At 45.4% G+C, this 18,611-nt stretch overlaps 1 protein-coding gene across 2 annotated transcripts in view; it reads right to left on the bottom strand.

The window, feature by feature from the left end:
• Positions 1 to 17,788, bottom strand: part of NRPA1 (nuclear RNA polymerase A1) — a 102,592-nt gene extending 84,804 nt beyond the window's left edge. The window contains exons 1-2 of one of the 2 annotated variants that reach the window (XM_086816325.1): positions 17,436 to 17,788; positions 17,146 to 17,315 (exon numbers count right to left, since the gene is read on the bottom strand). In XM_086816325.1, the coding sequence (XP_086672451.1) occupies positions 17,146 to 17,315; positions 17,436 to 17,462 (197 nt within the window). In that variant the 5' untranslated portion in view covers positions 17,463 to 17,788. The remainder of the gene's footprint in view (positions 1 to 17,145; positions 17,316 to 17,435) is intronic. The other variant, XM_086816326.1, reaches the window with a different exon arrangement.
• Positions 17,789 to 18,611: the final 823 nt, after the last annotated feature.

Below are 18,611 nucleotides of genomic sequence, written 5' to 3'. Positions count from 1 at the left end.
CACCTCTTTGTTGACACTCTTGAGAGTGTTTCCTGATAGCTTGAACTCATCTACATTGACCTACACGTAACATAATACATTACAATGTACATATGTCAGAAACACATGTTATACATGCATGATGCAACATGTTTAAACTTAACATAATGACATTATACAGTATACTTTACACTTTAGTGATGAACATTGAAGACTTACTTATCTTGCTTCATCCATTGTTTGCATTGCCTGCAACATACGCATATTAGAGCGACAATAGACTAGTCGCTCTAATTGTCTCGAGCTCAATTTGTTGCGTATCTTGGTATGGATGAGTGAGAAGGAACTCCAATTCCTCTCACATGCGCCGGAGGAACAATCTTGAGCAAGCAACCTTAGGGCCACCTTTCGAAGATTGGGGTGGCTATATCCATAAGTTTCCCACCAAAAGAGGGGCCTCACAAGGTACTCCCTCTTCCATGTATTTGGATTGGCAAATGCCGGCCCACCCCTCTTATCATTATACAAGATCAATTCTTGTAAAAACTTCATGTGGAGGTTGGATGGCAATACCTTTGGCAAGAATGCATCTCTATCGGCAAGCAACTCCGGATCCTCTGCGATAGCGGGTGATTTGTATGCGTGATGCAACAAAGCCGCCAAACCATGAATGGGCCTCCTCATGAACTCATACCTTGTGTCGACAATTTGCAAAAGATACGCGAGCTCTTCGCGGGAGAGAAATGTACATGCTTGCAACTCCGCCTTTGCCTCTCTCATGAAGTGGATAAGAAGCCCCAAGGTTGCTCCCTCCATGTCGGTCATGCGGAGAGTGCGGTAGAATGGCGTAATGGCAACAACAATGGTCCGCACCCGTTTCCAAAACTCCTCATTGAGGCATTGTCGTTGCATATCCTTGGCCGCATCGGTGCTGGACTCATCCCACTCATTCCACATAGTGGAAACTACGGTTTGCCGGAGCGCGGACTTCACATCATAGAGCCTCTCTAAAAGAAGCCACATGTATGCGAAGCGTGTGGAAGAGGGCTTCTTGAGCTCAAGCGTGGAATGCGCCCGATACATGGAAAGCACCTTATGCTTGGTGGTGAAGAAGGTGACAATGGAAAGAGCGTCATCCACGATGGTTTTGATCCATGGCAAATGACCCATGTCCTCCATGAGGAGGTCAAGGGAATGTGATGCACATGGAGTCCACACGATGTTTGGGAACTCCGCCTCAACCATCTTGCCCATGGCTTGGCAATTAGAGGCATTGTTGGTGATTACTTGCGCCACATTCTCCACACCAACCTATGAATGGACATAAAATTTAAAGTTAAAACTTAAAAATCATTAAGACTTGTCACTTAATAGTTAACCTCTTGAGTCTTAAATACATATGTCATGAATGATGAGGCTTGACTCTTGAGTCTTGAGATTACCTCAACAATAGCTCGACGAATGTGGTGGAAGATAAATTCGGCCGAGGTCTTCTTCCCTCCTTGTGCGGTGTCAACGGCCCGCACAAAGTATGTGCCAAGTGGAGAGGAGACAAGAATGTTGATGAGACCTCTTTTCTTCCGATCACTCCACCCATCGGAAAGGATGCTACATCCATATTTCTCCCATCCTGCTCGCACGGGATCAAGTAGCTTATTGATGTGCATCTTCTCTTCTTCAAGTCTCTTCCCACGCATGTCATGGTAGGAGAGACCGGTCCACCCCTCTTGGTAGCCCGCCTTTGCAATGGCAACCACCATTTTCTTCCATTGCTTTGCCTTGAGCACATGGAATGAAAGATTGCACTCGATGATCGTACGTGCAATCTCTCCCTCAGCCTCATTTTGCAATTTTTGAATGTGGGACTTCACTTGGATACTCCCACCAGAGGCTTCGGCAAGAGAGGCTTGCCTCATGTGGATGGGCCGCTTAGAATACTCGGAGACGTAAGTGGACGTATCGGGAGCAGAAGCGGAGCCGGAGACCGCCGGAGAAGGTGCATTTGGTGGTGGTGGTGGAGGGGCATGTGAGGAGATGGTCTCCTCAATCTCTACAAAACTCCTCTTCCTTCGTGGGTTGCTTTGAATCTTCTTGAAGACCTCATCGGCGATTGCTTGTGGGACACCCGGGCATGGCACAGTGTTCCCTCCCACCTTAGCAAGATGTTCTTCAAGTCTTGTGAGCCCACTTGAGGTGGCCTTGCCACAATACTTGCAAACCCAATCATAGGACTTGCTCTTGTTTGTGGATGGGGCATAATGGGAAGTATGAAGCTCCCATGGAGGATTCTTCTCTCTCACCATGATGAAGTTTAGAGAGAGGGGGAGTAGAAGAGACTCGAGAGAGAGAAGGTTGAGGATGAAAGCTTGAGCCTTGAGGCCCGAGGGAAAGAGAGAGGGAGAGCGAGAGAGAGATGGAGTAGCTTCAAGCTTGAGGCCCGATGGTGAAGGCTTGAGGGAGAGGGAGAGGGAAAGGGGGAGAGAGAGAGAGAGAGAGAGAGAGAGAGAGTGTGGGAGGGAGTAGCTTGAGGGTGAAAGCTTGAGGGAGAGGGAAAGGGAGAGGGAGAGAGAGGGAGGGAATAGCTTGAGGGAGAGGGAGAGGGAGGGAGAGGAAGAAAGGGAAGGAGAGAGAGAGGGGGGCAATGTAGAATGACATTGGAGGGAAAGCTTGAGCCTTGCAAGGGAGTGAGAGACTATGAAAGTAACCAAGGACTTGAACAAAATTCAAATGAGGGATGAGAAGCCTTTTTTATAAGGCCTTATGGCTCCAAAACGGTCAAAAACGGCTAAAAACGGTCAAAAACGGCTAGTTTTTCAAATTGGACAAGATGAGCGTTGCCGACCGTACGAACCGTACCGTACGAATACGTTCGTACGGCGTACGGAAACAACCATGGTATCAGAGCTCGGCTTGTGTGGTCCTGGGCGGTCCTAACCTCTGTTTGATCGAGGTGCTCGAATTGAAGGAGGGTGTTGTAGGTGGCAATTCTCGTAGCTACTCTCGGGTTATCGCATGACTAGAAGTTGTGGTGGATTATCCCATATGCAAGAGCATGGGAAGTCAAAGAGCCATATATAGTGGTGGCACCTTGTCATAGATATCTCCTCCGGTCGGGTTTTTTTTTTTTGGGGGGAGGGGGGGGAGCAACGGCTAGGAGATGGGAGCCTAGCCACCAACGTTGCTCAGTGCCCTAGGGTGGTGTGCGTGCTGCTGTTGTGTGACTTTGACAAAAAACATGCCCCCAACCATGACTCGCCAAATAAACACTTTGCCCTAAAAAGGAAGCTTGGAATGCCAACCACATAATAGGATGCGCTTCCACCAGGAGGCCGTTTTCTTAACATTCCATACTTTATTAGCTTTTGCTACAAGCCTACAAGCCATCTCTTCTCTTGGCCCAAAAGATGATATACAACATTAGCGGAAGCCCTTAACAACTTGGTCTTGCGACCCAACACCCAATCATCCCGTGCATGAGATGATATACAACATTAGCGGAAGCCCTTAACAGCTTGGTCTTGCGACCCAACACCCAATCTTGAATCCATCCTAGGAAGGCGCCCCAGAGATTGCACTTGTTGCAACTGCAACCAAATACACTTGTAATCTTGGGGCACACGAAATCTATGACAAACACGACGGAATGATAACATTTGCAACTGCACAGGCAACAAAGTATCATACATCCTCACAACACCCAGTCTCGCCATATGGTTGAATTGTCGTCTACAATTATTCTTCTCTGGCTAAGTAATCACAGGAGAGGTGGCCAACAGCTCTGCAAGTAGGGAGTTCTCATCTCGGCGAGAATCTGGTGGTCTCCAAGAAGTGAACCGTAACACAAATGATCCAACAGAGGAGAAGTAGATACACGCACAGATTGTGAAGCATTTAGAACATCCCACCAAGATGTAACAATCCAGGTCTTCCCATGCACAATACCCACATCCTCCAAAAATGCAACAATCACGTCTATCCATGGTTGGGAATCAACACACATAGCCTGAAGTAAAGTCCACCTACGGGCAAGAAGGTGTACCCAAACATCCAACAGAGCTACCCCTCCCAGTCTCTTTGGGGTGGTAATATGCTTCCATGAAACCCAAGTCAACCTGGGTGTGAAACGGCCATGCATGAGACTTCGAGTACACAAACTTATCCCCAATACGGCCTGAGATCCATTCTAAAAGTTGTTTGTTGGTGACATCCACCCCGATAGGATAGCCCAAGTGATGTACAATGTTCCCACGCGGCACAACATGACCTTGCCAACCAAGCTCATGTAAATCTCTCTCTGTGCAACTAAGAAGGGCTGACTTCTGGGTATTTATATGCAACCCAAAAGCTTTCGCAAACAAAGACCAAGTTGCTATTGCCTTCTCAGTGTTGGCTTTGTTGGCTTCAAGAAACATAAATGAATCATCAGCCAGTGCTTGATCCACCAATTGTTGATCCGAAGGCAAAGTTAGCCCAACCACCTGCCCCTCCTGAGCCAATTCAGTAAGCAAAGTAAGCATGGGATGAGTAACCAAAGCACAAAGCAAAGGGCTCAATGGACATCCTTGCCGCAGAGAACGAGTAAGGGACACTGGGGACGTAACTCCACTATTCATCATAATCCGAGAGTGAGATCCATGGCTGAGAGTGTAGATCAAATGAGACATACGTGGCTCAAATCCCATAGAATGCATCAATTCAACAAGGAAAGACCAGCTGGCATGATCAAAGGCTTTTTCCAAATCCAGCTGAACCATCACCACCTCCTGCTTTGTTTTCCTTGCATAATCAATGCCTATTTGAACAATTAGGATATTATGCAAGATATTGCACCCCTTTATAAACCCATACTGAGCAGGGTGTATCAAGTCCGGCAAAAACTTGTGCAATCTGTTTGCCGAGACTTTAGAGAAAACCTTATACATACAACCCATCAAAGAGATAGGCCTCCAATGTTTTAAAGCAAAGGGAGAAGGCACCTTTGGCAACAACAGAATCACCCCCACTTTCCAAGACTCAGGCATAGCTCCAGTTTGCTAGATCTCCTGACAAATGGATGTCAATGGACCCTTCAACTGATCCGCATACTTGGAAAACAATTCATTAGTAATGCCATCCCAGCTTGGGCTCTTGTCTTTGGGCAAATGAGAAAGCACAAAGCCAACCTCCTGCTCTGTAATATTAGCATCTAAAATGTTGGCCGAGTCCAAAGACACTTGATGTTGTACCAATGCTAGAATACTAGCGCGCGCTTGATGAACATCATTAGATAGCACCTAAGGAGTGCCCAAAAGCTCCTGGTAAAATTGAACATTCAAATCAATGATGCAACGAGGCTCTGAAATCATCTCTCCCAATGAATTTTCAAGCCTCACAATATTCTCTCTAGCATAAGAGGGATGCAACTGCGCATAAAATTTATGTGTGACAATTATTATCCTTAAGGGCCTCCAATCGGGGAGATAACTTAGCCCTCGTGTATCTTGCCTCTTGACATTCAGCAACTCTACGAGAGAGCCAAGTAACAACAGTATCCACTCTATCATTCACCGGTGATATAGCTGCTTGAGATTGCAAGGCCCCCCAGTAAAGATTGCAGCACTGTCAGCTCTTGCCTCCTTTTTGAGTCCTGATGAATACCATATTGACGAGCAAGGCGTTGAGCATTAGACAAAAAGCAATCCCAGGCTGACATTCCTTGCTGTATAAAACGTAGCTGAAAATTATCAATCAATTGCAGCATGTATCCATTAAAGACCTCATGGTCAAGAAAGCTATGATTGAAGCGCAAAGGCAGCCTCCCAAGCAAAGTTTTATAAACATCCACAGGTTGATGCATTATGTCCAAGACCACTGGGAAATGATATGAAAGAACATGTGGCCTCTCCACAACCACTTTCAATATCTCAGGCAAAAATAAATCATCGTGCATAACATACATTCTATCTAGCCTGCTCGAAGTACTAGGATACTGGCAAGGCTGAAAAGTAAAGCCAGAATCGTAAGGATGCACCCAGGACCAAATGTCTTGTTTAAGGAGTAGAGACATAAAAGAGTCCCAAACCCGCTTTCCGGATTATCCATTATAGAGTGAGGCGAATTAGCTTGATCAACAGAAGAGCATATATTAAAATCCCCCATGAGAAAACCTGGTTTTCCTAACCTCAAACATTGTTGCAGATCCCGCCAAAGAGAACAACGCCAAAGAGAACAACAAGCCCCTATTGTATGGGGAGCATACACACCAACCAACCAAAGAAGTCGTTCTTCATAAGTGATCTCCACAACCATAAATCTACCATGTACATCTTGATGACCACCCGCCTGACTATGTTGTTTGTGCTCAACTGCAGAAAGAACATCCCATTGGCTAGACAACAATGGTTGCCACAAGACATACTGCTTCTTATGGGAGGAAATCCCCTGCACATTCCAATGAACCTGCTTCATAAAGACAAGAAACAAAGTCAATGAGAGCGAGGTTGCGGCCTGCTGTAGCAACCAACATTGCACATACGTCACCCATATAGTCACCCAAAACTACAAAAGCATTTTGCAAAACCCTACAAGATGGTTGACTGGATGAAGAGGGCTGATTCCATTGTTTACCTCTTTCACTCGTATACCTTCTATCCCAAGGGGTGACAACACGGCCTTGTCTATCAAAAGCCAGAGGAGAACAAGGCTCATTAGCCCTCGTAGATCGAGGACGCAAATTATATTGCATAGGAAGAGATCCACGTCCCTAGACAGAAGGCTAACGGTCCCGAGAATGAGCATCACCGTGATGTGAAGTAGCCCGACGACCATAAGTAATAGGAGGATTATGCAAATTCCGGATTTTCCCTTGGCCGGATGAGTGATCCATCTTTTTGCATTTACAACTAACCACATCTTTCCAAGGAGCCTCCTCCTGAACTACTTGTTTTCCTCTATCCTCAACCTAGTGTACATCAACATGTTGTACATCAAAAGTATTGTCTGTGTCCTCCACAACCATGTAAGAAGCCTCCTTGCCTACTTGAGACTCCACCTCAACAGGCACCCCTTGATCTTTGTCATTGAGCTTGCCCTCAGCCATGAAATGCCCCAATTGACCACATTGAAAACAGTGTCTAGCAAAAGCTCCCCAATAGAGCTTGAAATGCATACATTCGAAGCACCAACTACTGAGCTTCAAGCGTTTAAAACGTAATTTCAAAAAATCCCTGGGTCCATCAGAAATTTCATCTACCAGATTTGACTGCAGAAGGGAAGTCAACCACTGACGGATCATATGCATTGGTGGCAAGCGCCTTGTGAAAAAGAAAATTGCAGCCTTATCATGGAAGGCTGCCAGGACCTGCAAAACACGGGGCGTGTCCATTGACACTTCCAAAACATCCTCTTTAGGGATATCCACTACCTTTGATTAATTATGTTTCACATATTCTTGAAGAAGGGAATTCGCGAAATCCAACAAGTAATCCCAATCCACCTGTGCATCATTACAAACATTGTTTAACCCATCACCCAACAAGGGCATATTTGTCTTCGGGGTTGCTGCCACAACCATAGCCTCATCTTTATTGTCACCGCCAGAACATTAGGCCTTTTAGAAAGGCCTAGCTCACGAAGTTCATCCTCTGTCTCGCCTTTGTCAATGTCAAGACCCAAACCAGCCACTGTCTTGGTAATGAGATCTTCATTGACAGTCGACATCTCTCCCACTTTCTCCTCTCTCTCTCTCTCTCTCTCTCTCTCTCTCTCTCTGTGTGTGCTGAAAGCCTAAACAACAGAATATAGCTGTACAAAACCCTAAAACAGCAGCCCAAAACCCTTAAACAGCAGTACAAAACCCTTAAACAGCAGCCCAAAACCCTAAAACAGCAGTTTGAAACCTTAAAAACAGCAACCCAAAACCCTTAAACAACAGTTCAAAACCCTAAAACAGCAGTTTGAAACCCTAAATCAGTGAAAAACAGCAGTTCGAAAACCGAAAACAGCAGTAAGAGAGCAATTCGAAACCCTAAAACAGCAATTCGAAACCCTAAAACAGCTCTCTCTCTCTATCACGAGCTGTTTTCTGTTGGCTTCTCTCTCTCTCTCTCTCTCTCTTTCTCTCTCTTTGTCTTTGTTGGTGACTTCAATCAAGGTTCCTATTTAGTTGCTTAGGGCTGAAAGAAGACACAGAGCTTCTACGCATATGACACATTTAAGCTCCCAAAACTGCTCCAAATTGCCCATATACGGCCTCTAACTTTGCCCTTTAGGTGGCTGCAAGAAATAATCACGTCTATGTGGCAGAAATGGAAGGTGTGCATGTGACATCCCCTCATACTAAACGTGGAGCGTTGGGGCAAACCATGCAAATTTGTGCCCTTGTTGACTAGCTCTTCTTCTGGCTCCTTTGTTAATGGATGCTCTTGCGACATGGGAGACTCTTTTGTCCCCTCTCAAACTGTTTTGGAACTGTTCTCATCCTCCTCCGTAGGTTCAAAGAGACATACTTGAATGGTAGGTGTTATGGCCTCCTTGGGAATCTGCTAGTCATTTGAGATGAAATCTGGTACTTGCATCGACTCCTGCTTTGACTCTTCCACCACCGACATTGGCACCTTCTTAGGAGCTCCCATTGGTCTACACTCCTTACTTGATGAAACTGTCTCTTGATCTACTTCTTGTCTTGGAAGCTCTGTGGTATCCTTGGAAACTCCCTCCTCTCGAGCTTTAACCTTTGGTGAATTCTCCACTTTCATGCCTTTGCCTATGGCCTTTGCGGTTGAAGTCATTCTTTGAAAAATGGCTTCCAAGCGGGCTTGACTTTGGTTAAATTCTTGACTCCATGGTTGTTCTTTGTATTCTTGATGCCTTCGAGCTTCACATTCTTCTTTAAATCTAACCATGATTTCTTTCCATTCTTGAAAATAGCGAGCTTCACATTCTTCTATTCTTTGCTAGCACATCTCATCGCTCTCTTGCATTGCCCGCAAATACTGTAACATGCGGAAGCTTATAGACAGGATTATACTTTGATGATTCTGTGCTGATCACCCGTGACCTTTCAGAGATGAGCAAAGCTTAACTGCACAGAAGACCTCCTTTGCCATAAACGGCCCCTGCAAGTGCGGCAAAAGACTTTTTTTTGCCATAGGCGGCCCCTGTAAGCACTAGTTTTCACACACTGCAGACTTTTCGAAGTGCCTTCCTGCTCCTTGGCAGACCATCTGTGCAACAGTACAGGCGAGAAAGCTTTCTTTTGCTTGGCCATGGGCATGAGCATGAAGAAATGCACCCTGTCAAGCCATGGCACCAATGGCGAAAGATAATGAAACTGTACTTTGCTTCTTGGGGGGGCCTGTCTGCCCCCGAGCATTTGCCCTTGGGTAACGCCGTCATCGCCTTTGCCAACTCCTCTGCTGTGAATGGAGTCAGTAAGTAGGACCGAAGAGAGGGGGGAACCACCTCTCGTGCGTTGCCAGACCCTCTCGCACGCATCCATCACCTATGGGAATAATGGGGCACCTTTGAGGAGGAAACGAAAGAAATCAATGGCGATGGCTCACATGAGGGGGATCAGAAACAATAGCTCCACCTTGGCCATGTTGCCTGCAATACCATCTCTCCTCCTGTGGGGGACGGCTATCTCGAAGAAGTCTCCTGTGACTCTGTCCCCAGCCTGGGTCCAGAACGAAGCTCTGGCATGGTACCTGTACTCCACCCTCCTCTCCTCTGTGGATCTAATCTCCATGCGGGTGGCAGCAAGCTGACTCTCAAGTTGACGCTCCTGAAGCCATTGTAAAGAGACTAGGCCCCTCCTCAGACTTCGTTCCTACTCCCGAAATCTCTCCATTCTCCTCTGGGCTGTCTCCTGGAAGAAACCGTTGTTCTCCCCTAGGCCAACATCCAGAGTGCGTGCAACAGAGCCTGATGTGTAAAGTCCGTTCCCGTCCAAATCTGCTCTATCCTGCTGCAGATCTCGGAATCCTGAATGAGGCCATCCAGAATCCTAGAGCTCTCGTGCCTGTCGTGCCTCCAGGGGTCCTCAAGGGATAGAATAACCGGGGCGCGATTTGAAAAGGAAGTGCTTGCCAAGATACTAATCATGCCCCCTGTCACAAAATTCCTTACAGCTACTATTTTTTTTCTACTGTTCATGTGTGGCATGTGGAGCCTGACATGACATACATGTATGGCTGGTGTAGCCTGACATGGTGTGTCTATGTGGCATATGGAGCCTGCATAGTTGCGAGACGTTTTTAAAACGGGAAGTTTTATACTTTTAATAACGTTTTTTATTTTTGGAGAAGTTTTTTAAATAAGTTTTTTATTCATTAATTTTTTAAAGCTGTAATTATGGCCTGTATCTATAGTTTTTAAGCCTAGGATGTTGGAACCACAGATTTCATGTATAAAAGTTAACCTTGTGCATGAAAACAATGACCAAGGAACGATTTACCAATGACCATTTAACATTAACCATTCATATACATTGTAAAGTTTAAAAATCGAGATTCGAAAGAATGATAACTAAAGAACTCAGACTCTAGAGGCTAGAGCTAAGAGACCAGTGACATAATCCACCATCCATGATCCATGATCAAAGTCCAATCAAAATGCCAAATTCCAATCACAAGTGCCAAGTACAAATGAAATAAAAATAATGTCAAGTCTGAAGACTGACACTCTAGAGTCTACACATCCTGATCCATCTCAACATCATGATTAGATGCCTCAGCCTTTGAATATGTAGTGTAAGTAAATGAATCATCCGAATCATTTGAATCATCCAAATCTGCCTCCTCTATCTGTGCTACAACACCCTGACTCGTGCCAACTCGAGCACTAGATCTCGCTGCTGCTGATGAACTAGTCGTGGCCTGAACTCGGGCTCTCTCTCTCGAATGGCTCCGCGTGGTGCGAATCGGCTGCATGGCCTCCTCGTAGAGCATAGCATAAATGTCTTGCTCATCTGGTGGGATCTCTGGAATTTCCTTCACCTTCTCGATGTCGATCAAGTCGACATTCACCTGGCGAGGCTCAATGGGATTGCCTTTCTCCTCAAGAAGACGAAGGTTACAATGGCAATACACCAAACGCTCCAACTGTTCCTCTTTTTTGTGTGTAAGAGGGCCTAAGTACTCCAGTTTCTCTCACAAGGACCCGAGCTGCAGTCCTGTGAGAGAACTATCATGGCAATGCTTCTCTGCTATTCAAAAATTAGAAGAGCTTAGAAGCTACTACAATAAATGAAACAATAAATTAGGATCACAGGCAAGTTGCAACAAAGTTCCTACCAGATGGGGAGCACCAATGCCATATTTCTCCCACCATGACATAGGCTCAAGTTGGCGCTCTCGAAGGCGAGTAGTGGGGGACCCAAAGTGTTTTCCTGTGCCATTCCGAACGTGTAGGCGCTCTTGCTCTAGTATCCTCAACTGCTGCACATCTCCACTAGTCAAATCATCAATGTACTCCCTCTAGCCATCCTCCAACTCCTCACATAAGAATTGCTTGTCATTTCTCCATAGAGGATGAAGGATGTGTGCAACAGCATGAATTGGTCTATGAAACCAATCCCATCGAGTGAGCCACGGATTGCGAAGATCCGTCACCCTAATTGATTCATTAAAACATAATAACATTATACATAAAACATTAAAATTCATTAGGTGTGTTATGCATAAATGATACAACTTCCTAGTCAATGTAGTAATGTACTTACTCCTCTTCTTCCAAGCCTTCTGCCTTGTTAATGCATTCAACGATCTTGTCCATATACTCATACAATAAGCCAAGTGTGTTGCCCTCCATATCGGTGATGCGTAAGACACTGTAGAATCCTCACCAACACTTCAGCCTTCTTCCAAAAGGCTTCATCTTCCATTACAGTGGTTTTAAACTTCACATATTTGGCCCTTCTGTCTTTCACCTCATTCATCTCAAACCATGCGCGTGAAACAACTGTGCGCGCAAGAGTCCGGCCCGAACTCGTAGTACCCTGTCAACTAGAATAAACATGTAGGCCAATCTAGTGGAGGAGGGTTTTTGGAGCTGTAGCTCACTCTCTACTCTAAAGATTTTCATCACCTTTGGCCTCTTTGTGACAAATTTGACAATGAACTTTGAAGTGGCCAACACTTTGGCAACCCACGGCATGTTTTCCACATTCTCCATCAACAAATCCAAGCTATGTAATGCACAAGGAGTCCAAACAATTTTTGGGAACTCCTCATGCAACATACGGCCCATACTAACACAATTAGAGCCATTATCTGTAATAACTTGCACTATGTTCTCTGGGCCTATCTCCATCACAACCTCACGCAAGTGTCTCCAAATGAACTCCCTTGTCACCACTGTACCTGGCAAAGAGGCATCGATAGCCTTTAAGAACATAGTGCCCTTGCAAGAGGACACCAAAATGTTACACACTTCTTTTGCGTACATCTGACCATCCATCACATAGAAGTGTGCATCCATATTTCTCCCATGTAGCTCTAAGGGGTTGTATGTCCTCCTCTACCTCCATACGCTCTCTCCTGAGCTCACGAGTGCGCAAGGCCTTGTATGAAGGTCCCTCCCACTCATAGCCGATGCACTGCCCTCATGCAACTTTTCCATCACTTTGTCTTCAATATGTGGAAGGATAATGCACATTGAATAAACAATTTGGTTATCTCCTTGGTAGTTGCTGCCACAGCTTGCTTTTGGATGCCTGTGGAAGGATAATGCACATTGAATAAACAATTTGGTTATCTCCTTGGTAGTTGCTGCCACAGCTTGCTTTTGGATGCGTGCTTTCACACTCCCCCTCTTCAATGCATTCACCATGGGCAACTTAGGTGGACGTGACGGTGCGCCACTAACAGGCATTTGCATGTGCACTGAACTTGAAGCCACATCTTGCCCAGCTTGACCCGATCCTTCACTTTCCTCTTCTTGATCCTTTGCCCTTTTGGTCACACCTTGACCACTGCCCGACAACTCCTCTCTCTCATCTTGAGACTTTGTAGCCATCTGTGCTCGTACCTGATTCACCACATCTTTGGGCACTCCAGGGCATATAGCAATGCCCTTTCCCTTTAACCCGGCCAAGTGGGCTTTGATACGGGTAGCCTTCCTTGTATAAATGTCACCACAATATTTGCATCTCCACCCGGATGGCGGCAGTCACCGACTCTGAGTCCCACTCAGTCCTAGGAGCTGCACTGAAAGGGAATGAGAAGATCATCGTGCCATTCTCTGGCGTAGAGGGTCTAGGTGGTGGAGGATCTAGAGTGGTGGAGGACCACACATCCGAAGAGGTGCTAATGTCTCCTTGAACATATGTGTCTCTTCCCCCGGAAGACAGTGGAAGAAACTATAATCCACCATCTGTCCTAAGATCTTGAGGGCCCCCCGAGGAGGCTGCGATAATCATCTCAACCGGCTCAGAGAAACTGTGAATCAATTGGCGTACGGGCCCACCTGGAGACTTTGGCGGAAGAGCTCTCATCGAGGAGGCTGCGATAGTCATCTCAACCGGCTCAGAGAAACTGTGAATCAATTGGCGTACAGAACTCGCTGGCTGCCTCCGCTCTGGGTCAGGGGCTATTGGGGGGTCGGCGGGAGTGCTCATGAGAGGCGGGTGTCACCAGCTAGGGCATTTCCTGCTCTTCGAACGGTGGGCATGCCTCATGTGCCCTTTTAGTGTGTGCAGTCTGACCGCCTCTATGTACATGTTTGTATAGCTGGTCGTGTGACCTTTGCTTTGTATTACATTTTCGTAATCTAATCAACCAACCATTACGAAGAGAGAGAGAGAGAGAGAGAGAGAGAGAGAGAGAGAGAGAGAGAGAGAGAGAGAGAGAGAGAGCGCTATTTTTTCAGTATATTATATAGTACTAAAGCTGTAAAAAATATGTGGCCTTTGGCCTTCCAAAAAGGGAAATCTAAACACCTGTGACCTGTCCCAAAGGGTCGATGAATACAAATGAATTTATGTTGTGCCTTTTATAGGCTCTTGGAAGCCCTTTTTGACTCGACGACAGCTACTCGACCAGTTCCATGGACCCACAAATATGCATATGCTGCCGACCTAAAGTGTGACATTTCCTTTGCCTGGCCGACTCGTTCCTAGTCCACAGAGAAGCCTTCCGATGCCTGTCAAAGCTGCTAGTGCTTTAAACCTACTGTTTATATACTTACTAATCAGGGATTAGCACTATTTTTCTTACACATTGGTGTCGAAAATTCCGGACACGGAATCACCTGCCTCTATAGCTGTCCATTTGCTAAACTTGATGACAGGATTCCAACCTTTGATCATGGATGATTGTCATCATCCCTTAATCTCCTCATGGACTTCGCAAGTTGCCATCCTTCCTTCTTGCTTAACTTGACAGAAGCTGCATAGCCTTCAAATAGCCTATCAATAATGCCGAATAATCTTCAAAGAAGTTCTTGTCAAGCCAAACTGCTTCATGCGTCCCTTGGTCCCAAAACTTTGTGAGAAACTAACGCTCTTTACGGCCGGAACCATGCTTGAAGCAATGCAAAAGGATCTATTATGGAATCACACTTTGGCTAAATCACACATGGGATCTGGTAGTCTTGCTTGTGGTAAGAATGTGATTGGCACAAAGTGGGTTTTACAAAGTGAAGAGAAAGTCAAATGGATTTGTTGACAGATATAAGGCTCCACTTGTTCCAAAGGGTTACTCCCAACAAAAAGGGATGTGTGAAAATAGGTTTTTGTCCAGCCCTAAAAAGGGAATTTATTGGGCTTTTATTGGTTTTATTTAGGATTTTTGTGTCTTTGCTGCTGGCCGACAGCCTTTAGGCTGGCCGACCAGCAGTCCCTCACCATATATATAGGTTAGCCTCATCATTCATCACAGTGTACTACTTCTTGAACATATCCGGTACTATCTGCTGCTACTGCTACTGCTACTGTCGGGCTCTACACCACATTGCTTTATCATCATCGCCTGACAAGACAGCACCTCAGCGTTTTATCATCTGGCCACACCTTGGGATAGCAGCCCACTACAGGCCACACCGTGGGACAGCAGCCCTCTCTTCTACATTCAGCGCTTACATCAGCATGTCATCAGCGCTTACATTAGCGTTTACATCAGCATATCATCGACGCTTACATCAGCATATCATCAGTGTTTTACCACAGCTCATGGGACAGCAGCCCTCTCTTCTACATACAGAACTTCAGCATTTTTCCTCAGCTCTCACCATTGGGACAGCAGCCCACTCTCTGCTACATCACACCATCGGGACGGCAGCCCACTCTCTGCTTATCTTCACCATCGACACCCGACAGGTACGTAGCACCCTCGTCACCAGAGCTTGCACCATTCAAGATGGTAGCCCTCTCTACTATTCATCTACCACCTTAGGTACCGCAGCACCCTTGTCACCAGAGCCTGCATCACCTCATCTTCCGCTGCCACTACCACCTCGAAGTGCCTCTACATCCACCGACGCGAGCCTTCAACACCAACCACCTCTCGGAGTGCTTTGCCTCACATCGACGCGAGCCTTCGTCACTGACCATGCTTCAGCTCCGACATCATCTTTGCCTCTGCACTGGTCTTACTTCTCAGAGTCACCTCCCATCACAGGGCTCTTGTACATATGTTCACTCACCATTATATATAGACTCACTCACATATTTCATGTTGTGTTGTTTCGCTATGATCTCTCGTCATCTGGTCCTTTTGTCCTTTTGCCCTCACAGGGGATTGACTATGATGAGACCTTTGCACCCACTTCCAAGATGACGTCCATCACATCTGTGATTCAATTGGTGGCTCATATGGGATGGAAGGTGCACCATCTAGACATAAAGACAACCTTTCTTAATGAGGATTTGCATGAAGAAGTGTATGTAAATCAGTCCATTGGCTTTGTGATTATTGGCAAAAAATGAAGTTTGCAAATTAAAGAAAGTTTTGTATGGTATGAAACAAGCTCCACGAGCTTGGTATGAGAAAATACATGAATATTTGGACAGCTAAGGCTTTCATAATAGTGCAACTGAGAGTACACTTTATGTCAAGAAAGAAAATTTAGAACATTGGCAAGCTATAAAGCACGTTTTCAAGTACCTCCAAGGCACTCAAACACTTGGACTATTCTGTGCCAGGGGGGTGATTTTCACTTGCACGCTTACAATGATTCTAACTGGACGGGTGATTATGACACTAGACAATCCACAAGTGGAAATTGTTTTTTACTTGGGAGTTCATGCATTTCATGGTTGAGTAAAACGCAACCAACTACGGCTACATCTTCTTGTGAACCTGAGTACAACGCAACATTCACTAAGACGGTAGAGTGTGTATGGCTGAGGAGATTGATGGTAGATGTGGGTGTGAGTCAGCATATAACCACACCTATCCTCACTGACGGTCAGAGTGCTACGACTGTAGCACGGAACCCACTATTTCATCCTAGAGCCAAGTATATTGAGGTTCACCATCACCATGTGAGAGAGAGGTTACATGCAGGGTAGATCCACTTGATCTATTGTTCTATGCATGACAGCATTACAAATCTCGTCACCGAGGAGCTACCCCGAGAGAAGTTTGAAGCTTTCCCCAAAGCTTTGGGCTTACTTCCATTAGGAGAGTGATCTGTCACTCTCTACGTGATCACATATTAACTACAAAAGGGGGATTTGTAGGAGTTATGCACATGGGTAGTGATAAATGTATTAATAAGTTGTTAGGGGGTTAGAAATAAGTGCAAGGGACACATTTAGTGTTAGTATTTTCATATGGTATGGAGACATTAGGAGTAAGTGTGACACATGGCACTACGAGGTTGAACGCCTCATTATCTTTGTACAAAAGGTGTGTCCTTGCTTTCTTATCAATTAATGCAACTCGTGGAAGTTTGTGTGTTTCACCCTCTCTGCACTTGTGCAACTCAACTATGATTTCTATGCTTCATTGCTCGCCCTAAATTTAACCCTAAACCTAACACGTTACTGGCAAATATTTGCAAGGGAAGTACTCTTTGTGGTACTTGGGCGTACTAAAAACATTCGATTATACATTGAGCACATGTTTCTTAGATTGTAAGCACGTTCAGATAATCGGCAAGGACAATGCTGTAGCATTAGGGAACTTCCTTGCTGTAGCCTTACTTCTTGCGGCCAGGAAAAAAAAGGCTTGCTTTTGGCCTTACCTTCCAGTTTGCTCCAGAGGGCCTAGGGCGGGGTCATAAAGGCCTCCAGGTACTGGTCTGTCCAGCATGTCCAGTAAGATAGGGGTTGTGATCTGTTTCACGCTGATCGCACGCACCTCTTCCGGATTGTAAAAGCTGAAGCCCACACCTTCGACTACTTTGCTCACAACCTGCACTCGGGAAAAAAATGGTCATAGTTTTTCTAACAGATAAAGAGTGCTCTCTCTCTCTGTCTCTCTCTCTCTCTCACACACACACACACAGGCACGCACGCGCAAGTTGAGACACACCTGCGACCTCTTCTCTTTAGTAGCCATCCCTCTCCTCTGCTGCCGCTAGCTTAAGAAACCTGGCTCTGCTGTGGCCAAATACAGACAGAAATCTCAGTCTCGACTTGCCACCTCTCTCTCTCTCTTAGCAGCAGCCGACTTCGGGACATTTTCTACACATTCTTTGAACTCTCGTTAAATCAATTTGGTTCTATTCTGATGGTCTACAGGTTTTTGGAGCGAGGAGGACATGATGGTAAACCTCATGTTCTGCTCTTGTGCTCTTTGTTCTCTTTTTCTTTTTTGACCTTGGTTGGATTTCGTTTTTTTCTTTCATGAATTACGATGGTTAGGGTATGTCCATTCTTTGTTCTGCTTAGTTTTTTCTCATATTGTTTTTTATTTGGGTACCAAAATTTAGATAGGGTATATCTAAACCCATGTTTGCTCTTTATCTTTATCCATTGGGATGATGAATTACGTTTGCTCTTGTTCTTTTTCTTGTTTATGAATTGGGACGATGAATTTATTGTTGTGACATATTTGCAAATGCATTAATTAATCCACCCTTAAGTGTGTATTCATTCATCATCAATTGCAATATTGGCTCCTAGCACTCTTTTTGCTACCTAAATAAAATTCTTAGCTACTCAAGAGAATCTTTAATTTTAATCAAACCAATTTGAGTGAGAAGGGAAATTTCATATGGTTTCGAATTAGTATAGATGAGAAGCATGTTGCACAGAGAGAGAGAGAGAGAGAGAGAGAGAGAAAAATCTCATGTGTTGCAGGGGGAGAGAGAGAGAGAGAGAAAGAGAGAGGGAAATCTTCTCAGAAAAGACTACAGAACCCCCACATGGAGCAAAACTGGGAAAAATGGACAATAAGGAAAAAATGAAGAAACTCCTACACAGGCAGGCACACCCACAATAATGGCCGCCGTCACTCCCTACTACAACTGAGTAATATGTACAAACAAGAGATAACTGCTAACATCCCCTCTTAGCTCGTGGATGTGGAACCAATCCTAGTGAGCTGGAGTGCTGACAGAGAATCCGCTGAGGTAGAAGCTTCATGAAGAGGTCCGCCATATTGTCCTTCATTGAACAAAAAAGACTAGCAAGATGTCACCAACCAAAATCTTCTCTCTAAAGGTATAGTTTTGGTAAGAAGATTTTGACTGAGGCGGAGCAATAT

Source organism: Cibotium barometz, chromosome 22, assembly GCF_041138505.1.
Source record: "Cibotium barometz isolate CiBa-2024 chromosome 22, ASM4113850v1, whole genome shotgun sequence".
NCBI lineage: Eukaryota > Viridiplantae > Streptophyta > Polypodiopsida > Cyatheales > Cibotiaceae > Cibotium > Cibotium barometz.
Note: the sequence above shows the minus strand (reverse complement) of the source record. Positions and strands in the feature narration are given on the sequence as shown.